The 24,165-nt window shown below is 37.7% G+C and overlaps 1 protein-coding gene across 2 annotated transcripts in view; it reads left to right on the forward strand.

Annotated features, from left to right (window-relative positions):
* Positions 1 to 24,165, forward strand: part of PDLIM4 (PDZ and LIM domain 4) — a 97,213-nt gene that overhangs the window by 37,367 nt on the left and 35,681 nt on the right. For both annotated transcript variants that reach the window (XM_051978226.1, XM_051978227.1), the window contains exon 3: positions 18,959 to 19,043. In XM_051978226.1, the coding sequence (XP_051834186.1) occupies positions 18,959 to 19,043 (85 nt within the window). The remainder of the gene's footprint in view (positions 1 to 18,958; positions 19,044 to 24,165) is intronic.

The following is a 24,165-nucleotide window of genomic DNA, read 5'->3' on the forward strand; positions in this document are numbered from 1 at the left end:
AACAATGATGGTAAGTGAGGGGAGCTTCACAAAGGAGGAAGTGGCACCCAGGCTGAATCTTGAAGCAAGTTAAGGATATGGAGAAACAGAGATGAAGAAATCACTTCTAGGATTTTGAGGTAGACTAGAATGGAGATGGGAAAACAGCTGACTCCCTAATCTTGGGAAATATCTAATAGATCAGTTTGTCTAGAATGGAGGGTGGAGCCATAGCATGAGCTAAAATTGTAAAGATTGGTGGCTTCTTGTTTATTCTATTCTATTATGAAAATGCTAGCTTTATTTCTTAAGTTCAAATTAAAATAAATAAAGTTGAAAAGAAAAAAATGAAAGTTGATGGGAGGCAGATTGTAAACAACCTTACTTAAGTGGCAGTAAAGAAGTTAATGTTTATATTATCATCAGTAGCGAGACACTGAAGACTTATGAACAGGGGGTCACACCTCAGACATGTTCCTTTGGAAAATGACTTTGGCAAGTGTGTGGAGGATAGATTGGAAGTCATAATATCTAAAAGATGGAAAGAGCTTAAAAAGCCAAGGAGCCTGAACTGAGGTGGTGGCCATGTAGTTTTAGCAAAGGGGAAAGATGCAAGAGAAGTTATGGAGGCAGAATAAACTTGAAATGCCATCATAATGAATATAGGAAGTTACAAATGAGAACAGTCAAACCTAACTTCCTAGGTTGTTTCATCCCTGTGGAAAAAGCTTTTAGTCTTTCTCTATTCCAAATAATGTTAGTTCTTGATTTCAGATAATTTTTTAATCATGTTAAATGTGCATCTTTAATGCATGTTATAGTTTGTTAAGTGCTTTTGCTACATCTTTGTATGTAATTCTATTCTTTTGATTATTGATGAGATCACAGAATCATAGAGATGGAGGTCAGCTCTAATGTCATGATCTCAGACGCCATTGAGACTATTCTGTACCGAAATAGGAATCCTTTTTGCAAAATAACTTGGTCACCTCACCTTTATTAGAAGACTTCTAATAGTGGGGCAGGCCAGACAGAAACCTCATGTCCTCAAAGGCAGTTCATTCCACCTTCAATACTTTAATTGTTAGAAACTGTTTCCTGATATCAAACCTAATTCGAACATTAGCAATTTGTTTTATTAAGTTTGGCTTCTATTGCCAAGTTCTAATCCCTCTTCTGTATAATATCTTTTCAAATGATAAGAGAGGACTATTATGTCTTTCCACAGAGACAGAGGGTGAAGGGAGGGAGGAAGAAGGAGAGGAAAAGGGAAAAGGAGAGAGAGAGAGAAAAGAGGAAGAAAGAGAGAGATAGGGAGAAGGAGAAAGAGAAAATAAGTACTCATTAAGTTCTTACAATATATCAAATAACAGGCTAAACACTTTACCACTATTATGTCAGTTGTCTTCACAACTCTGAGAAGTAGGTATTATAATTCTCCCCTTTTTACAGATGAAGAAACAAAGACAAATAAAGGTTAAGTGACTTGTCCAGGATCACATAGGTAGTGTGTATGTGAGGTTGGATTTGAATTCAGTTCTTTGATTCCCATACCTAGGGGTCTATCCACTGTGCCACCTAGCTGCTTTTAATTATACCTTCTATAGCTTCTTCATTTTGCATCTGTGAAGTTGTTTGTTTTGATTCAAATCTAAAACTTTACACATGTCCCTGTTGAAGTCCATTGTAATAAATTTGGTCTTATGTGGTAGCCTGCCAAGATCTTTTTGGATCCTGACTCTCTTCCAGTGTATTATTGGCTATCTCTCTAACTTTGAGTCATGTGCAAATTTGATAAACATGCCTCTATCTGTGTCCTTATAAATATCAAAGAGTACTGTGCAACTTAGCACAGACCCCAGGGAGATTTCATTGAAAAAATTCTGCCAAACTGATATTCAAGCACAGAAGAATAGTCAAGCCATTGATTCAGTTTTGACTCTACTTATTTATTTATTTATTTTTGTGAAGCTTAACTTTTTTTTTAATAACTTTTTTATTGATAGAACCCATTCCAGGGTAATTTTTTATAGCATTATCCCTTGCATTCACTTCTCAATCATTCCGATTTTTCCCCTCTCTCCCTCCACCCCCTCCCCCAGATGGCAAGCAGTCCTTTACATGTTGAATAGGTTACAGTATATCCTAGATACAATATATGTATACAGAACCGAAGTTTTTTTGTTGCACAGGGAGAATTGAATTCAGAAAGTATAAATAACCCGGGAAGAAAAACAAAAATGCAAGCAGTTTATATTCATTTCCCAGTGTTCTTTCTTTGGTGTAGCTGCTTCTGTCCATCTTTGATCAATTGAAACTGAATTAGCTCTCTTTATCGAAGAGATCCACTTCCATCAGAATACATCCTCAAACAGTATCATTGTTGAGGTATATAATGATCTCCTGGTTCTGCTCATTTCACTTAGCATCAGTTCATGTAAGTCTCGCCAGTCTTCTCTGTATTCATCCCGCTATTTGACTCTATTTAATTGCAGTATCATCCTAGTCCTCAGATCTCTAGTTTTTCCACAAGAATGACATGAGATACTTTGTCAAACCAATGCTTAAATCGAGGCCAACCATTACACATACAAGCACACACACACACACACACACACACACACACACACACCATCCTATCTACAAATCTGTCAAAAAAAAAAAAAAAGGGAAATGAGATTAGTCTTCCATGATTTATTCCTGATGAAACTCTGGTGATTATTACTACCTTTTATAATTATTCATTAATCATTTTTTAAAAATCCATTCTAAGATCTTGCTATCATTTATTTTGCACCTTTTAAAAGTAAGAACATGGAATTGAAATGAGTCAGTATTTGACCATATTGGTATCCCTAAGGACTGATCAATATCAGAGACTGATATTCTGACAATTACCTGCATCTCCATGGAAAAGGGGAAGAGAAAGGAGAAATAGGGAGAAAGGGTACTACATCTCTTCAGGGGTGCCATTCCATGAAGACTCAAGCCCCCAGGAAGAGCAGCAGAATTTTACTTGTGCTCAAAGTGCTACAGAAAAGTATTGGGTTCAAAGTCTGAGTATCTTAGTTTAATTTTGGCTCAGTCTTACTAATTGTATGATTTTGGATAAGAATCTTAAACTCTCTGGGTCTAACATGAAGTAGTTGGGCTAGATAATTGCTTATATGATTTCTAATTCTAAATTCATAATCCCACCATTTTAGTCCCATCTACTCTCTGGGATTAGTCAGTTTAGATAAGGAAGCAGGCACTTAGATGAAGCTATCTCCCTAAAGAGCATCACAGGAGCATATGACTCTAGGGTCAGAAGGGACTAAAACTATCTGATTTAAACCCTAAATTTTCTGATTAAGAAAAAGGGAAGATCTAAAGGTTTTAACAGACTTAAGGTTAGATAGCAGTAAAGGGAAGATGGGATTCTACTCCAAGTTTTCAACCTTCACATCTAGGGCTCTTTTTACTGCATCATTCAGATGCTTTAGGTTTGGCCTGAACTGGATTTGAGCTTCTTCCCAGCCAAAGTGAGGATGGATGGTCTGCTTTGACTCCTTTCACTCTAAACCAGCCAGCAAAACAAAATATCATTCATGTTGGCTAAGACTTTTGGAATTTCTGATGGCACTTTTTCCTCAAGTGGGGCAAATGGGAGAAATTGTCCATTACAACTCACTGTTCTATTCAGTCTTTGGGATTTTCTGAGCATTTCCTGCTTTGTGCCCTTTCTATGAAACAGTTCTATTTAGTCCCTACTATCTTCTAACTATGAGATGAATATTGTTTTTCCAGTTGTTTGGGGAAGAATGAATGAAGATTTATGCCAGAGGGCATCACCTCAAGGGTCTGGGAAATGCCATTCAATCTTCTCAGAATTTAGACACTATATTTAAATCAGCCTCAACCCTCTTCTGAGATCTGTGCTTTCCAAAGCTGAAAAAAATAGTAAGCAAATACTAATCTTCTAAACCTTTACAGAAAATAAAGGTCCTACATACAGCCAGGGTGTGCTAATTATTCCCAACTCTATCTATAGTCAATTTTGCAGCCATTTTTTTTTCAATTTCATCCATGTTCTTCCACAAAAAGCATTTAGGAAATACTCATTTCCTAACTTTGTATTTAAGAATTCTTAATTCTGGCTTAGTTACATTGCCAAAATTTAAGTTGCCTGAGTAGATAATCTCTAAAACTTTCAATGATAAATGATTCCACCAAAGTTTTAAATGAGTAAAGAGGAAAGAAAAATCTTTCTGGAGGCTTTCCTTTCTTTCTTGTCTTAACATCACTATAGTATTCCCCATTCTTCCTTTACCAGAAAAACACACACACACACACACACACACACACCACACATACACACACACACACATATATAAAACAAGTAACCACAATAGAGTAGGTTGAGCTCTGCCCATTTTTTAGGGATAATCAAATATTCTAGCCATGTTTTCACAAAACTACTAGTTTAACAAACCTACATTTACTTTTTATTTGGTCAGTTTAGTCCCTGCATTCTCCACCTATTGGGCAAAGTTCAAATGAAGTCCATTCAGAATAACAGAGTCCATTTAGAAAACCAATTGACAAGGCTACAAATTGCATTCGAAATGTTTCTGGATATTCTACCTTCCATGTCCAAAATTTGAATTAAATATTTCCAGATCTTCAGATTTTATCACAGAGCAGCACCTGAGCTACAGCAAAGACCTTGCTCTTTTGGGCCAAAGTCCATTGTTTATATTGGCTTTTGGTGTGCTCAGTAAGTAAAGTAAAAATTTCAGTTTCTAAAGTCAAAGATGAGAGGAAATGATGCACAGGGAAAAGTGTTGATAGGAGATTTGAAAGTCTCAACAAATTTTTGATTCAGCAGAAAGGGGAAGAAAAGGTATTTCTCTGAAAGAAAAAAGATCTGTCCCACAGCCCAATCCACCTTTGGCCATATTTTTTTCTTTTTTCAAAAAATAAGTTTTTACTGATTTTTAAAACATCACAATAGTATTTCCTATTTTTCCTCTCCCAGAAAAAAATTCCATATAACAAATAGTAGCTTTTAAAGACAAAAAAAGAAAAAAAAAAAACATCAATCAGTCCATACATTGGAAAAGCCTCAAAACATGTGCAATATCTATGGACTTCTCACTTCCACAAAAGGATAGGTTGGGCTCTGGCCATTTTTAGGGACAATCATCAAGCATTCTAGCCATGTTGGAGAGTTTCTGCTTGTCCAAAGTTAATGAAATTCCCTGTTTCTGTTGGTTCCTGGGATGTGCAGATGGCTACAATTTCCTGATTTGTAACCTAGAGATATTTCAAGCTCTTTAGTCTAGATAAAACCTATCAAAGAATTGGCAGGAGGAGCATCAGGGGACAATTAGTCTAACTTGTTTCTCTTGCCCAGTTCACATCTGTGTCACATTTTGAAGAATTGATCAGGTAGCATTTACTAGGATGTCACTAAAAATCCAGAACCTGGCATGGAAAAGCACCCACATTCTTGGTCACTCATAAATGACTAGAATATTGAATAAGCCAACTAAACATGAGAGATGGGCAACATGTGGGCCTGACTGATTTGTGGAGGCCTCACATCTTTGCCAAAAATTTCTGGGAAAATATAATTTCTTTCTATCCTTCTTAAGCAAATTTCCCCACACAGACAGCTGTGGTTTGAGCTGTATTCTTTTGGACTAGGAGGGAAGTTTCTGACCTGATGTCTCTCCTTTGGTAGTCAGTCCAGGGACTAGCATGGGAATGAGATGGGAACACCTAAAAGAATCAGTTTCTTTCTTTCATGTTAATTTATAGGCAGGTCCCACTGTGTCTTCTGGCTGAGAAAAACAAGTCAGGAAAATACAGCCTTGTGGATTCAGTCTCATTAATATCTGTATGATCGGGTGTCACTAGAGAACTTCCCCTTTTTCTTTCCTGGGGACTTGAACAACCTATAGGAAAAGGGGGTGTCCTTTGAGGGGCAGTGTGACATAAAGAGTAAAGCAATATACTTAAAAGTTCGGAAGTCTAGATATGAATCCCTCTTCAGCTACATCCTAATCAATTATCCTGATTCTAGGTCTAGAAATATTGCCAAGCTAACAACTAAGAAATACAGAAACTCAGGTTGTCATTTGGGTATGAATCTCAACTTTCTTGCAAGATTTGAATCTGTAAGATAGCTTGCCTTTTTTTTTTTTTTTGGACTTAGCAACACTGAAGTATCTTCCAGCTCATTTTGAGATGTAGGAGAAGAATGGTGGGAAACACAAATAGTATTTCTCCATCCTTTCCTATACTGGCAGTCATTCTGGTGAGAGTAAGAAAAGAAACAGGCATTTATTGAGTGCCTGCTATGTTATAGGCACTATACTAAAGACTTTACAAATATTATTTTACTTGATCTTTATTGCAATCTCACTATTCAGCTACAAAAGTCTCCTGAGAAAGTATTTTTCATTGCCAGCAAATCTCAACAGTTAGCATGTGAGCATTTATTAAACACTTACTATATTCCAGGATCTGTGCTAAGGATAGAAATACAAGCACAATGTTCCCCCCCCCCCCCCCCCGCAAAGGCACTTACTCTGCTCTCAATGAGTTTACATTCTAATAAAGAAAGACTAAAAGGGGGGAGGGCGATAGAGGTACCTAGGACTGGGACACAATAGAGAAGTTTGGGAGTACCCCTTGGTAAGAAATTCTATTTCTCTGACCATGGTGCTCTCCTTCTAGGATCTTCTAGGAAGAGCTAATTTTAGGAGAAGGTAGGGTCCAGTAGAGTAGAGGAAATTTCTAAGCTTTGATTCCAAGCCTGAAGTGATCTTATAAAGAGTTTTCTAGACCTTCTGTGACAAGAACTATAGTTATTAGAAAAAGATGATATGTAAAAGAAAGAATGTGCCCTCTTAATTCTTGGTGCCTTTGGAATAGATCAGGTTTTAAGTACCTGGTTGTTTGAAGATTTTACTATGTTGTTTTCCAGAATATCCTCTTTGTCCACCTTAGATTATAAAGAAGAACTACAGAGCCCAGAAGTACTGTGGTACATAAGGAAACATGTAATTCTTATTGCTAATGATGATGAATAAGTACTAGTTTATCAAAGACTCACTCAAAGTTTAGGGACAACTTTTATATAACAGCAGTTTCCATAACACATGTCCATCTCCAATCATTGAATCAAAATACAGTGCAGTGCTTGTACAAGTAGAAAAGGCAGATATTGAGTATGGCCAAATTTATTCCATTTTGCTTATAAAAGAAGCTGCTGTGGACCAAAATGCACACAATGTTAACTTTCCTGCCTAATTCACTAAAATTCAAAGCAAGTTACGCAGAAAAAAGTGGTAAAATGTTTTGTCTTCTGTTTCTTGTATTGCCATTATGGTGCTACTAAGAATTTTGACTTGGTTAAAAAGACAAATGCCACGGGCTGAAGTCCTCTTCAATGATTTTTCCTTACCAAAATGCTTATAACACTAGTGCCAGTTTTGTTATTTGATAATGCTTCTTATGATATTTGAATATTTGTTTGTGATTCACTTTTGCTCAATAATATACATGCAAGTTGCATACCTGAAATAAATGTAAGTATTAATAAAAATGAAAAAAAAGAAAAGATGATATGTCATTTTTGGTACATGTTCCATCTTGCCTAGACCATCCAAGGTCAGTGTAACTCCCTGGCTGTCCTTTTTGAAAGCTTTCCTTGGGACAGCAGAGTGTTCAAGCATGTGTGATCCAGTATGGGAGAGGTGTCTTTGTGCTATCAGCATTACTCAGTTTTGCCAAGGACAAACAAGCATAAAGCATGTGTAGCTACCTCCTGGAGAGGTTGGGATAGTCAGTTTCCTCAGTATCTAGAGAAGAAAATTCTGTGACACAGAGCAAAAAGCAAAGAATGGGCTTCTAGTTAGAGGTTCCAGGTACAAATTTCCTTTCTGCTACTTAATTTTTCTGGGCATCTGTTTCCTTCACTATAAAATGAGATAGGGAGAGGTTGGACTAAATAAGTTAATTTCTATCTCTAAATCTAAAAACTGTAATGATGAAGGAATCAAGGACACAAGAAAGTATCATCTGATCTTTCCAGCTGTGGCCATTGCCCTGAATACAAAGCAGGGTAGGTCTGGTTTGAGAGTTTGAAAATTACATAGACAGCTGCAACCAGCTGGGGCTGTAAAAAACACTTGTGACCCCTTCTGTAGGCATACACAGGCTGTGAAATTTTGCTCTCTGGCTAGCCTTTCAGGACCTGACCACTGAGGGCCAGAAAGGGTGTTAACCTTTCCTACCTTCTCCTCTGGTGGCCCAGGATGATGTCCACATAATATTAATGTGATTCATGATCCCCAGGTAAGACCACATTAAGGAAATCAGCCCCTTGAATCAAGACAAATTAGTAGCTGGCTAAAGAGTTTTTTGCAGCTTCTACATCTCAATTTGGTGGAGGAGATGAGCTCAAGATAGACTAAGACTGAGTTAGTTCAGGGAAGAGAGAGGTTTCTGGCCTTCACAGTATCCTGCTGGTTGTCACATACCCCATCATCCACATAAATGTTTCTGTGTTGCATCCTGAGAAGGGAAAACACAAACCAGAATTTTGGTTTTTTTGATGAGAAACCCTAAATCAGAAAGAGCAAACCAGTGGAATTGTAACCAGATGGGGATGCTTGATGTAAAGTACTATGGGGGTTTGTATGTAAGCTGTTTTCCAGAACATGCTTTAAGAACAAACCTGTTGAAAGCCTATGTTCCATCCCTGATGGAAGGATGTGGTGATTGGAGCTTTTTAATTATCCAAGTTTAATGAGTTTGCCCCAATTCTGGGATTTTTCTTGTTGGGGAGTAAATCCATATAGAGAAAATGAGCCTGAATTGAATGAAAATGGGAAACTGTGAGTAAACTAGCCTGTCTGGAGCCAAGGAGGCCTAAATGGGCCAAGAGAAAAGAAAGACTCAGGAGGAAAAGTAAGACTTAGGTTGGAACTGACTAAAGATGTAACATCCCCACCCATAATCCACAAAGCAGGAATCAGTCTAAATTAGAAAGGAGAGATAAAACTAGAGTGTTATTTAGGTAATGATTTCCATATATCTGAGCTTAATGTTTTCCAACTTGGAATATACATCTGAAAGCAATTTTCATCCTTAGAGCCAGAAAATTAAATCTTTCTACCAGAAATAGACAAGTAGACTTTCCTATCACTTAATAAGAGCGAATTAGGGACTTTGTTGTTTATGGCATTAACCTGGAGGCAGTGGGATAGGCTAGGGGGCTTTAAATCCTCCCTTTGGGAATTTCCTCAGTGTTGGCATCTTTGGAGATAAGCCTCCTTGAGTTTTCCCCAAGGACACAGGCAGAACCCGACCTGGGGGTCCACAAACCCCAACAGAGAAGGATTTGACCACCCAAGTCTTGCTATTGCTTTTTTGTGAGACATGTCCTTCCCAGGCACCTTCATTAACATGTCTTTATAATCTCCTCTTCTGCTAAATGAGGGTAATCTTATCCATGCACATTAGCAGAGATTGTGTCCAGAAAAGGACCATGCTATAAGAATATAAGTAAGAGCAAAGTTAGCATAAGTTAAAGGTCAAGGTACAGAAGGGGATGTTTGGGGGGTGGGGAGGGATATGGAACACAAGATTTTGCAAGGATGAATATTGAAAACTATCTTTGTATGTATTTTGAAAAATAAAAAGCAATTATAAAAATAAGATAATTAAAACTTAAAGAAAAGATGATAGTTGCTGCTAATTGTTGTTAAGTCATTTTTTCAGTCATATATAACATTCTGTGACCCCATTTTGGCTTGACTTAGCTACTAGAATAGTTTGTTATTTCATTCTCCAACTCATCTTACAAATAAAATGAAAGCAAACAAGGTTAATTGACTTGCCCAGGGTCACACAGCTAGTATGTGTCAGATGAGTCTTCCTGACTTTAGGCTTGGAAGTCCATCCATTATACCAGCTAGCTGCTCTGCAATAATAATAATAATAGCATTTATATAGTGTTTTTAAGCTTAGCAAAGCCCTGTACATGTGCATGCTATTTCATTTGAACCTTGCAACAATCCTGTGAAGTAGATGCTATTATAACCACTCCCCCATTTTATAGAGGAAGAGTATCTGAGATGGAATCTCAACTTAGGTCTTTCTTATTCTTTTCTACTTAACTATGATCAGGTAACTAAGATGTAATCGTCCCTTTTTGGCTACTTCTCTGAATGCTGAGTTATCTTCCTCTTTCCCATGATGAGCTATAATAATAATTATGATTTCCGAGATCAATAGTACTCATTAAAGCATTATAAAATGCTTGCTGAGACTAGCTGAACTCTGAGTTTCCCTCCAGCTCCAGCATTCTGAGAGCTGGGACAGGAATCAGTCAGGCCAGATCTATTTATTAAGCTCCTACCTACCATGTGCCAGGCTCTGGACTGGGGTCTGGGTATACAAAGAGTGAAGAAAAACAATCCCTTGTCTTCAAAGCACTTGAGTACACATGTCCCTCAATGAATTCCTTTTTATGGATAAACAGAAAATGGTTACTCTGGAAGAAGCCTGAGGTTCCAGGTGGTAAAAGGATGACTCCAAGCCAAGTTACATATATATGCAGGATTCAGCCCATTTGGCCAACTGAAGTATTGATACCAAGGGTAATTCTGATACATTCCTAAAGAATGAATTAAATACAAAAGCCCATATTAACTGATGTGTATCAAGCACTGGATGCTATGGAGTTGAATGCTATATATATTTCAGTCTGTGGGGAAGCTGGAGCTTGGGAAAAAGAAAGGGCCCCCTCATCTCAGCGTCTCATCCACACATCCTCTGCCAAAGGGGGCCCTATGAGGCAAAGACTTGACTGGGGCCATTCTCTGATAGAGAATTTTTTTTTCTTGAGAATTTCCAAAACCTCCCCAAGGATTTCCCCGAAGAGAATATTAAAGTTGAAACGTCAATAACTCTCCCCAACAAAGCAGCTTTGAAAAAATGTTTCATTGATGCTTTTCTTTATTTACATCAATGTTACTTGCCAGTAACCTTCATTGCACCCCACCCCACCCACACTCACACACCCTGCTTTGTAACAAAAAAGCACAGTTAAGAAACACAAACAGACACATTAGTGTCTATCAGAAGATGCCTCATTTTACATCTATGCCAAGAGTAGGAAAATGTTTCATTCCCATTCCTCTGGGATTGTTTGATCATAGCAATGAAAGCTGAATTCTATTGTCTTTCAGTCCTCAACAATGTTCATCTCCAATTATGGAATAATAAAAAATATACTATCTTGATGTGTGACACTGGATAAATTCTTTCCCCTCTCTGGGCTTCCAAGAGACTTGTATGAGATAACTAAAGTTCTTTCTGGCCATGACATTTTGTAGTTCTATGAATATTTATAAGAATTTTCAGTATGCTAATGGTACTGAGGATTCATTCTTTCTTGTTTTTAATCTCTTGCACCTGCTCTCTTTTTAAATTATATAAGAAGAAGTAGAAAGTATTACTCAAAATGAGCTTTCTAATCAGGAATTTTCTGGATTTCCAATTATGTACTGTTTTAGCTCCATGAAACATGCTGAAAAGTTGGGTTTCCACAGTGTTGCAAGCTTTGAGGTAGTGTGGGATTGAGATACTGGGTACCACTGACCAAGAGGTTTTCAGAATGTGAGAGGTTAAGGAAGATTAGGATTCACAGAACAATTAAGTGTTCAATAGAAGCCTTAACCAAACAAGAAATTGGGGGGCTAGGAAGGCACAGGTGGATTCAGCCAATCAGAAAAACTCTTGTGATTTTGAGAAAACCACAAATTTAAGATAATAGCCCATTCAGCCCAAACTAGTTGGGGTCAATGACCTGACTTGACCAAATCATTACTACCCTGCTTAATAGGCCAATTAAATATTAAACAACACATCCCAGAGGAGGAGTTTTCCACTATTTTTGAGCATGGGATATGATAGGGGGAGGCATATTTTATACATATTAAGAGGAAACATATAGTGGGCATATCAGAAAGAGTATAAAACAGACTAATCAGTTTTCTGAAGGGAGGAACTATGTCACACAAGCCAGTATAAAGGTTCCCCCATTTCTGTACTCAGTGCTCCCTCTTCCTGAAGAGGAGTGGGACCTGCTTCTGGCCAGAAACGTTAAGAGGATTCCTTAAGATTCTTCTTTAATAAATTTTCCTTGATATCTGATTTTCAGCGTCGAGTGTTATTTTTAACAATGATTGGCTCTTATTTTGAAAGGATGTGCTCTTTGCTGGCAGATTTCTCTCTCCCTCAAAGTCACCTTTGTGAATTAATCCTCCTTAAAAATCTACAAGACATTTCCGATTTGCCCCACAATGACCCAGGTTTCTTGATATCAACATTGCAGTCAGCTGGTATATCTGCCCTAGAGGGCTGAGCTCTGCACTGGGTTTGAGATATTTATCACATTTGAAGTCACATGGGACTTCAAGATTCTTATAATGAAATCACCTAAAAGAGTGACATTTGTGAGCATATGTGGCTACCTTGTATTTCTTCTTGCTGTTTAGAATCTCAGATCAAAAGAGAATTTAAGGAATTCTTTAAATAACATCTCTGGCTAGAAGACCTCTCATGACTTCAGAGTCAATTCATTCCACTCCAGTCTTTTCTTACATAGATCTTAAATTTGACTGTGTGAAACTTCCAGCTACTGTGCTTGATTCTTCTCTCTATGTTTAAACAAAACAATTCTAATCCTTTCACATGACAGGCCCTTCTCAGACTTGAAGACATTATGATATTCCCCTCCTAATTAGTCTGTCCTCTGGGTATAGTATCTAGGTTCATAAGATCAGTGACAGAAAGTTAGAAGAACTGAGTCCAGTTTTAAAAGACCAGGGCCATAAAGGCTTCAAGTGGCAGGGTCAGGATTCCTACTAAGGTCCTTCGATTCCAAGTCCAACATTCTCTTCTCTACCATGTTGCTAATCCTTCCTTGGCATGGTCTCTATTTACTTTGTTTTTTTGGTTCCTTTTTGGGATGCTCTCCATCTGATTAACATGTGTTCCTAAAATGTGGTGCCCAATCATGTCCAACATTTCATGACTCCCTTTGGACTTTTCTTGGTAAAGATACCAGGGTAGTTTGCCATTTCCTTCTCCAGCTTATTTTATAGATGAAGAAACTGAAGATGAGTCTTCTCGACTCCAGGGCTGACACTATCTACTGTCCTACCTAACTGCCTCCCAAAAGATACTGGAATGCTTATTATTTGCTTTGCCAGTGGATTAAGGCAAACAGGGTAAGGGATTAGCCCAGGGTCACATAGGTGTCTGAATCTGGATTTGAATCCAGATCTTCCTGATTCCAGGCCCAGCAACTGAACTAGTTTTTGTGACCTGAGCACAATTCAGATATAGTGTAATCAGGGTTGAGTAGAGTAAGACTGTCATTTACCTCATTGTGGAACCCTTTCTATGTAGACAAAGATTGCATTAAGCTCCCCTTATTTTCATGATATATTAGTACTAAATTGAACTTGCATTCCAACAAAAACCCTATTTTTCTCAAAAGAAATATTGTCTAGCTACAGTTGTACTTCCACTTTATATTTCAGCTGTTCATTTTAAAAGTCAAATAAAGGATTTTACATTTACCTCTATTCAGTCTCATCTCAATAGCTTTGATTCACCATTAAAGTCTACTTGAGCTCTTTTTAGATCCTAATTCTATCTTCAAACATGTCTGTTTATCCCTCAATGCTTTGAGTCATCTGCAGATTTGATGTTTGCTATCTATATATATCACAAAGATGTCAAATAGCCCAGAACCAAAAATCTATCCCTCAGACACTCTAAAGAGAAACCTCTTCCACCCTTCTCCTTCCTTCTTATTAACTTATTAACAACTGCTTTTATATTTAAACATTACCTTCTAATCAAGTCAACTATGCGTAGGTCATATATCTTGAATCCACATATAGTAAGATAGTTGCTAAAATTCAAGTAAATGATATGCATAACATTCTACTTGTCTACAAATCTAGTAATAAAGAAAAAAGAAAGTAAGGGCTTTTTTGGGTGGGGAGGGGCTTGTGATGAAGCTATGCTTGATCTTTTTAGAAGTTCATTCACTACGAAAAGAACTTTAACCATAAAATATAGAATTTAATCGGAATTAAAGCTAATCTCACTCAACTACAGTTTAAAATTTCTATTACTTTCCCTTTAAAATTGGAATATTTTCCATTTTCCAATCCCAAGTATCTTTCCCATTCTCCATAATCTTTGAAACATCTGAACAATCACATCTATCAATTATTCCAAAATCTTACAATGGATCTTGTCAGAATCAGTTAACCATTATTGAAGACCATCACATAATTAATTATCTTGGAGTTCAACTCCTTATTAACCAATTTTGTTTTGTTTTTCCATTTTAAACACCGTTTATCTTGGCAGAGTTGGGAAAAGCTACACAGAAACTGAGTAGTTCTTTCTTCTCTCCATCTCTCCATCAAAACAAAACAAAACAAAACTTTGTTGATGAATTCCCTCTTTAAAGAATTCCCATATTTCTTCCTCACTAGAACTGTTTTTGTTTCCATCATCAGAATTCCAATCTTAAGAATGTTCTATCCTTCTTAGGCTGAATTCCTTGTAGAATTTTAGATCATTGGATTCTACTTATCCTTTCTCTGAATCCTTTGAAATATGCCTGTTCAAAATCTAGGGTACATTTTCCTCTACTAAAAATTCTAACATGGAATAGTCATTTCTCTCCAAAGTTATTATTTTGACTTGAGCAACCAGTCTATCCACATTCATCAGAATCATTTCTAGAATAACTATAGTTATAACTAGCATTTATATAGTATCTATGTGCCAGGCATTGCAAAATGCTTTACAAATATTATCTCATGTGATCCTCATCACAACTCTGGAAGGTAGGCACTACTATTTTCCACATTTTTCAGGTTAAAAAAACTGAGGGAAAGAGAAGTGAAGTGACTTACCTAGGACAATGCAACTAAGAAAGTATCTGAAGCTAAATTTGAACTCAAATCTTCCTGAATCCAGGTCTGGTGCTTACCCACTTCATAATTTGAAGGTTGAACTTATCCTCAAGGCAAGCCAATAATTTATCAGCCACCTATGTTTTGGCAGAGAGAAAACTGCAACAAATGTTTGAATAATGAAAGTATCTCACAAATACTGTGACATAACTGTGTCCCAGTTTTATGATCTATTTTCTTAATTTCTCATCTATTTCCAGAGGGTTCTGAAGTATACCTCAATTTCTCCCTGTCAATTTCAACTTGGCCTCTCCCTTTTATTGATCTTTATCCAAATTTTCTATATAGTGCTTTTTTCTTCTATTTACTGAATTAGATCACATGAATGTATCATTTCAGTTCAACTTAATACTATTCCACCAATCATCCTTTGTTCTTTCTATTGTTTTTAAATAAGATATACCTGTCCAGAGATATTCCAGTTAAGAATATTAATTTATCAAAGAATAATGATGTTTATGAGGTCAAATTTTCCCTTTAAGTAAGGATTTCTATTTCTCTAGGCCTTTGGTTTAATTACTGATTTCTTTTAACGACTTTTTTCCTCTTGCAAATTATTGGGTATCTCTGCTGTCCTTTTCCTTATATTATACCTGCTACTCTCTATCATTATCAAACTTTGTAGATATATATTCTGCTCCCTTTTCAGCTTAAAACTATCTCAAACAGCTTTGTAAGACCTCAGGCTATATTTTTTACCAGCCCCCAGTGAGCATATTATATCTTGGCCATTTCTATTTTTTAAGCCTTGCTCAAAAAATCTAAATGTTGACCTTAACTAGCTGTTGTCTTAGCAAATCTGCTTTTCCTTTGTGAAGCCTCACTGCAACTCAACAGCAGGGATCAGAATACCACATGTGTCAACCTTAGCAATGCTTTCTCAGCTCCTTCTGTTGCTAATATTTGTCTTTATGTGGATTACCAGGAGTGGGTTAAGGTCAACAGATTTTCCTAGGTAAATATGTGGTGGGAAGTCAGTTTACTTCAAGAAATATTCTTTATATGTTTACCATGTCCAAGGCATTATTATAGTACTAGGGGATATAAGGCAAAGTTTCTACTTTAGGGGCCTTGTATTTGACTAGGAAGTGGGGAGGGAGTTAGCACTTAAACAAATAGCATATTGCAAGAAAAACTGAGGAGAAAAAGAATATTAAGAGAGGAAAACAATTAGAAGAGCTCTCATAAAGAAGATGTCTTGAAAGCTGAGCTGAGCCTTGAAAGAAGAGAATAATTCTGAGAAGTAGAGATGAGGAGAAAGTACATTCCAGATGTGAGAAATGGTTTATAACTGAATGGTGTAAGGAGACGGTGGGTTGAATTTTGGTTTGTTTGTTTGTTTTCATTTTATTGCCCTTTGCTTTATTATCTTCTCAAATAATTTTTTTAAACAAATTGAAGGTTTATGGTAACCCTGAGTTGAGGAAATTCAGTGATGCTATTTTTCTAATAGCATGTGCTCACATTGTGTCTTTCTAATTTTGGTTATTCTTACAATATTTCAAAGTATTGTATCATCATTATTGTATTTGTTATAGTGATCTGTGATCAGCGATCTTCAATATTACTGTTGTAATTATTTTGGGGAGCCATAAAATGGCAAACTTAATTGATAAATGTGTGAGTTCTGACTACTCCACGCACTGGCTATTCTTTGCTGGGTTGAGTTTTGGAACTAGCTGGTAATCTAATTTGGCTGGAACAGAGAGAATGTGAAATAAAACTAAACTGCAAAGGTAGGTTGGAATCATATTTTTGAGAGCTTTAAATGCTTAGATAAAAAGTTAGTATTTTATTTTACAATCAATGAAAAAAACAGCAGACCTTTCTGTATTAACAACAGATTAATAAATAGCTGAAGAGGCATCATGGTGTAATGGCTAAAGACCTGATCTTGGAATCAGGAAGATGAGGACTCAATTTTTGCACCTGATATTATGAGATAATGACCATGTGGTCCTAGGCAAGGCACTTGATGTATCAATACTTCCTCTATAAGAATGTAAGTTTCTGATTTGTCTTAAGAATGGGAGTTCCTTACATAGATGGAAATCAAAGGTCCAGACAAAAATACCTAAATAGCTACATTGCAACTATCACTGAAGAGGGAGCCACCAACCACCAATGTTTGGCTCTTCTTTCTTATAAATTGATCTCTCTCCTAACAACCCCCACAAATCTACATCACTACTTCTTGGGACACAAGTAGTTGTCTCTTCCTAAAAGATGGCAGGAGCTTCATCTGTTACTTAACTACAAACAGCCAATGGTGCTCTTTCTTCCCTTTCTTTTCTCTGTGTTACCTTTTTCTTCCCTCCAGCCTCTATCAGTTATACCTTCTGCCTCTTTAGCCTCTTCTTTCTTTGTTTTTGCCTTGAAACTCTTTAAAATTTTTATTTTCTAAATAAAAACATGCTCTTCTAATCATCTTCTTGAGAAGAAAAATAAACAGCAATGTCAATTTAGTCACTCAACACAATGTGCTCAGCACAATCCACATAAAGACAAATTTTAGCAACAGAAGGAGCTGAGAAAGCATTGCTAAGGTTGACACGTGGTATTCTGATGCACATTCAACCTCCTCAGGAAAGGCTCTACTGTCTCTGCTATGGGGGAGACAGAAAAGGGAGCAGATCCAGCCCCTGCTCTTGTAGAGACTATAGTCTGAGAGGAGATAGAAGGGGATCAGAGTTGGGAACTACCCCCAGAGAGAGATGAGAGTCTGGGAAAGGCAGAGGAGGAGCAGACTTTAGCCCTGTCCCTCAGGAAGCTCAGTGTCTGGAGAGATAGAAAGAAGAAACCCAGTCTCCTACTTTATTTCTTTAAAACAACATTGCTATCTTTTTTAAAACTCATCTGTATTTCCAATATATTCCTATCTTGCCTCTCATTTCAACTCTTATCTCCCAAGAAAATTATCCCTTGTAACAAAGACTAAAAGAGAACAAAAAGAAGGAGAAGGGGAAAAAAGCAAATCAAAAAAGCAAACCAGCACATCAACCAAATATGTTTTGGCAAATATGTGATATCTCACATTCAGAGTCTCTCACCTTTGCAAAGAGAAGAGGGCCAAATCTGTTTAGTATAACTATATGGCAATTAGTTTGAAAAATTTTCTTGTTGGTCTTTCTTTCTGTTTTTGTTGTTTTAATCGTTGTGTATGTTGTTTTCCCCCCTTTGGCTTACTTCACCCTGAATCAGCTCATAAATGTCTGCCCATGCTTCTCTGTAGTCTTCACCTTTTGTTTCAGCACAATGCTAATTCCACTACCTTCATGCACTACAGTTTACTTAGCTTTGCCCAATCGATGGTCAGACCCTGTTTTCAAAGAGTTGTGCACTGTCTGGGAAGAAAAGAGGGCTCATATTAAAGACAAAATATGGCAGTATATAATCAAAAGCTGAACTATACCATAGACAACGACATGATGAGACATTGGGAGTACTACACGTTATTACTTCTCTTGTTTTTTCATATTTAATTGTATCTCTCAGTTTCTGTTTCCAACAAAAGACTAGTTTCATCATGAGGACAATGACATGGAGGGGTGTGGAAGGAGAATGCTGAACAGCTCTTTTGTCCTGACCTCTAATCCCTTAGGAAATCTAATTCTGAAATCTCAGGAATGAAGTCATATAATTGTATTGAAAGGGGGCTGCAGAGTCTTTGTGGTTTCCCGGTGCTTTGCCTATGTGAAATATATGTCTAAGTCAATGAAACCAAGGCTACTAGTGTTTCCTATGTATTCTGACATCTTTCCCTTAAGCCTCTTATTTTGCCTAAATAGGTTTGAGCATCACTGAGCCATGAGAACTATGGTTTTGAGTGGATGACAAGCAACATGTCTAAACAATTAAATCACTTGGGCTCTTGATAGTTCTCACTAATTCTCCTAAATTCTCTGTTGTAGAACTGAAGGAAAGACCTGGTCATCTGGCAGTCCTGATGATGGTAAAGCACAAGCCTACAGAATCAACATAGACTCGGAGCCACAGGTATGGGATGTGGAAGTCCATCATTCTCAGTCCCAAATCCTGGATGCACATATGTTTGTCTCTTTATGGGTGTTTCAATAGGTTCCCAGAGAGGACTATGAAAGGACAAGTTGAAACCATTCTTAGCATTCTGGAGAAGATAATTGCATTTACTTTGTTAAGGCTTCTGGAGTCAGTATTAAGCTGACTACAAAACCATTGTGTAAATGTTTTATTCAACATAAAAGCTCTGGAATGAACATTCCACAGAGCCTAGAGACCCCAGTGATGAAACATAGGCATGTGTCCCATGTGTCACTCTGACAGTCTAAAAGCACCAATTAGTCCTAAGCGCATCAATACTCCTATTCAGTCTTCGGTTCAGGTGGTGCTCATAAGGATCATGCAGGGTCTCATCTCTATTAACAAGAAACCATTCATAAGATCATAAATTTAGCTTCTTGAAGGGACCTTAAAAGTCATCTAGCCTAATCCCTCATTTTGTAGATGAGGAAAAAAGGGAGAGATAATTGAGTTGCCCAGGATTACAGGAGTAGGGAATGAGTGAGACAGGATTTGAATCCAGGTCCTCTGAAAGCATAGCCAATAAATGTTTCCCACTCCAACACCCTGTCTCTCACTCCCATGGTTTGTTCTGTTTCCACCTTTACAGAAAAATTTTTATGGGTATGTAAACAGGGTCAGAAGACTAGAAGTTTTCAAAGCCCCAAGTTTTCCGCTTTGTTTTGTGTATATATGAATATAGGCATTCTCAAAGACATGTATAGGGCAGCTGAGTCTGAGGTGAAGCATTTACATGCCATCTGAGACCTTCCAGCTGTTCCCAGATGCTAGGCTGTGCCCTCAACTCTGCATTGTTGCTCTTTGCACATACCCCACCTCCCTTTAAAAAAAATTCTGCTTTCTCAATTACCCTTTTTACTTGCCCCAGGGGCAGCTAAGATTAAGATCTAGCCTCTGGAAAATGCCAGGGTTCCATATTAATTTTTAAAGTCCCTATTACATACTGCTTCATTGTTGCTTGGCTAACCACAGCCCCTCATAGCTTCTCTAAAGAAAGGGACCATTGTAAAAGAAGAATTTGGCTGGGAAATTATAACCTTTGTTACTCTTTTTCCCCCCTCCCCAGATGGCAAAGCAGTCATTATTATAGGCTTCTTTATGGGACCAAGAAGAATGAGAGACCAAATGATTTGGGGGAAGGAGGCATCCCCCTCCCTCAAACATTGCCCTTGAAGGAGGAAACCATGTTTTATGTTTGGGGAAAGGCTCCAGATCATTTGGGTTTCAGGATTTTCCCACATCCCTCCCCTCCTCCGCCATCTCAATTTTCTTCACCACATCAAAAAGAGAGACTGGAGCCCGAGTTCAGAAAATCAGAGCAGTTCTGCTCCCTCTCTCTCCTTCTCTAATCAGGCTGTCAGTAGGTCCCAGCATTCAACACTCACCCAGAACCCCCCCAGGAGAGTACAAGCATATTCTGTATTTTTGGTCTAAGGAGGGCAGTTCTGACACAGGACTGTGCCTTCCAGATTTCTTCCTTTTGTCTTGAACAGATAATGTTTGAGGCCAAGAAAAATTGGGCTTCCCTCCTTGTGTCCTCATAAAGCCCACATAGGTATTTGGTAGTAATAAGTGGGGAAGGGATTGGAAGGAGGAAAAGGGATTTGAGAAATTGTGCACTAATAGCCTTTTTCTACTTTTTGAGGAAAGTAAGATTAAGCCCCTTGTGAAGAATTGTGTAAACCTAGTCTAACAGGGTAGAATGAGTACATGCCTAATTCCTAATGAAACTATAGCCAAAAATAATCTATGTATCCAAAGATACGTAATCTTTCCCTGCAAATCCAGATCCCCAGGGTAGACCCTAAGTACAATTTATGCCATGAAGAAACTCAAGGGGATATGTCTTATTCTCATGTTCCTATTGACTCAAGTGGGCAAATAGTTTTGTAGATATTGATTACCTTAAAAGGGAATTAAACAGAAAGTTCAAGATCAGTCCTATGCTTGGGCAGATATGAAGCCATGCTGGAGGCTTCCTCAGCCACCCCAATTAATGTCCCTTAGCACTCTGCCCCCATGTCTGGAATTTTACTTTTCTTCCTATGGGTTTTTCTTTTTAGTCTTCTGAGGGCAATTATATGAAATATTTATCATCACTCAAAGCACAGTGTGAATGAGTTTATTAGATCATTCCCATATATTTTATAGCATCTGGGAGCTAAGCCTGGGAGAATAGGATTCTAGAAGGAAGTTCTTGGTGGTGGATCACAAGGTCCTTGAGATCAAAAGGGGTGTCTCTTAGAATAAGAAAATATCAAAGGTAGGGAAGGGGGGATCCATTTTGCCAGCATCCTCAATTTGTCCTCTATATATCTTGTTGGTACACAGCCTCCAATTAGATTTCAAGATTCTTGAGAGCAGGGACTGACTTTTTCTGTCCTTTGTATCTCCAAGCACATAGTAAGTGCTTAATCAATGATCCTCACTGTAAGCTTATCTCCTATGATTGCTCAAGATTAGGCAGTGAAGAAATGGATCCAGATCACATCCTCCGTGAACTCATAATCTTGGGGGAAGACAAATGAAACAGGCCTCACAGTCTGTCTTGAGTAAACTCACCTTTGAGAAAGTGACAGTTCTCTGTCTTGCTCAGATTACATTTAGACCAATCGATTCTGGGGGCCCCATCTTAGAAAGAAAATTGACAAACAAGTGAGATGATTAGGAAGGGGGCAGATGATGGGAAATGGAGAGGTTTAGCCTGCAGAAGAAAATGTTTAGAAGGGTAGAAGTAGACATAATCACTGTCTAAGTAGTTAGAGGGTTATCGTGGGGAAATTAGACTTAATTTTGCTCAGCCCTTGAGGAAAGAACCAGCAGCAGGGAGAGAAGTTACAAAGAGCTGATTTCTATTTCATGTAAGGAAAAATTTTCTAACAGTTAGAGCTGTGTTAGATCACATCGACTAGGAGGCAGTAAGTTGTCCTTCAATTAGAGTCCTTCAGACAAGGACAAAATGACCATACATTGCTGATATTGTAAAAGGAATTCCTCCCAAGGGAAAAATTAATCTCCTTACTCTAACATTTCCTCTACTTCCAGAGTTCTGTGATTCTCTGAAAGCCAATTATTAATAGAATAATTAAAGAGCAACATTGAACAGCAGCAGATCTATAGTGAACCTGTGTATGATAAACTCTAAACGAAAGGCAAAGTTTGTAAATTTTGGAAAGATATACCTAGTAGTACTTGGGGGAGGGAGTAAGGTCAAGGAGAGCTTTGAGGGAGAAATGGGGTTTGAGCTGGACCCTAACATGTGGGGAAGATTTGAATGGATAAAGTACATCTTCAGGACAATACAAGTTGGGTTGGGAGATGAGGGTGGAAGGGAAGATAAAGGCATCCCAAAGAAGGGTAAATGGCTTTATTCCTTCTAAAAAGAATGTTCAAGAAAGCCAGATGGTAACATTGCAGATTCCAGAAGCAGGTTTGAGAAATTCCCAGTTTGGTATATCCCTATGGGTCCTGCAATGATTCCATCTCCTGGCTGTCCTGGGCTTGTCATTGGGCATCACCTGCTGCCCTGGCCTGTCAAATCTCAGGCCACAGATCTTACTCTCTGTCCCACCTTCTCACCTTTGATCCCTCAGCATTGATGAACTTGTCAGGCATGATTCCCTAACCTGTTGTGACCCAGAGAGTTGCAGATTGCAGCAAGAGCTCCCAAAATTGTGCAGATCTGCTTCCTGGCTCTCCTGGCAGGCACCATAGCTGGGTCAGTATCTGGACATCCTGAAAGATACTGAGACACTGTCCTTCCTTCTCAACTAGGGGAGGATGGGAAGCACATCAATCACTGGGACAGCTGGCCCTATTAGGGTTTATTCTCACTGCCTTTGAAAGCTTCCTGCTGGCTCAAGACAGAAGCAGACCAGACTGAGCTGTGGGGCAGAAAAGAAACTCCAGTTCCCACTTTGGTGAAACCCTGGTGAGAGAGTGTCCTGGCCCAAAGTTAGAGTCTCTCTCCCAGTGTTCTGGCAACCCTTATGGTCAGAACTAACGCAAAACTGTTAAAAATACAAGTCAGATGGGAATTCACTAAGTGTTAGTGAATTTACTAGGTGTGGATTCAACAACTCGTGTCACTAGCCTTGCCTTAGAGGAAAAAATAGAAAATGGAAGGACATGTGTGAGCTGACTTTAATATGAACATTTATCCTAATTATTACAATTACATTTTCTGTGGTCTGAGGGATGGGCATTGTTGGAGTTTTACTTCAATTATGTATATATATATATACACACACACATATATATATGTATATATACACATACATATATATAATATAAATGTATATTATATATATCAACACATATAAAACATAAAATATAAAATTTAAAAAAATTGAAAACAAGTTCACAGACAAGTTAATAATCTCTTATCTGTATGTAGAAATATATATGTGTGTATATGTGTATGTGTGTATGTATAAACAATATTCTACTCTTACAGTTCCCTACATTTCTGCTTCAAAGAGTGATATATGATCTCTTTGGGAGTTTTAGTTGTGGGTGATTCAGTTGCTGAACACTGGATTTGAGAAATATTCTAGGGAGAATCAGCCCATTATTTAGAGTTAGAGCTGTAGTGAAAGAATTCTGGGTTTGGAGCTTTGTCTTTGCTATTTGTTATTAATTTTACCCTTAACTTTTCTAAGTCTCAGTTTTCTTTTCCATAAAACAGGGGAATAACCGTTGTTCCACCTATTTTCCAGGGCTGTCTGAGATTTACAAATTGCTTTAAATAAGATCGAGGGTGAAATAGGCAAAAGAACATTGATTATGGAAACAAAGGACCCAGCTTTAAACCCCGTCCCTATTTGTTCACTGCTTAGGCAAACTTGATTCACGTTATTCTTTTGGTCCTCAGTTTCCTCATCTGGAAAATAAGGGGACTGGATGAGGTTATTTCTAAAATTTCTTCCTATTCTAAATCTATGAGTCTATTGAATGTGAGGTATTAATTTTGAATTTTTTTATTTTTATTGATGCCTTTTATCTTTACAATATATTCAATTCTAAATACATCCCTTCCCTCTCTCTTCCCTAGTGATCC

This window comes from Antechinus flavipes, chromosome 2, assembly GCF_016432865.1.
Source record: "Antechinus flavipes isolate AdamAnt ecotype Samford, QLD, Australia chromosome 2, AdamAnt_v2, whole genome shotgun sequence".
Taxonomy (NCBI): Eukaryota; Metazoa; Chordata; class Mammalia; order Dasyuromorphia; family Dasyuridae; genus Antechinus; species Antechinus flavipes.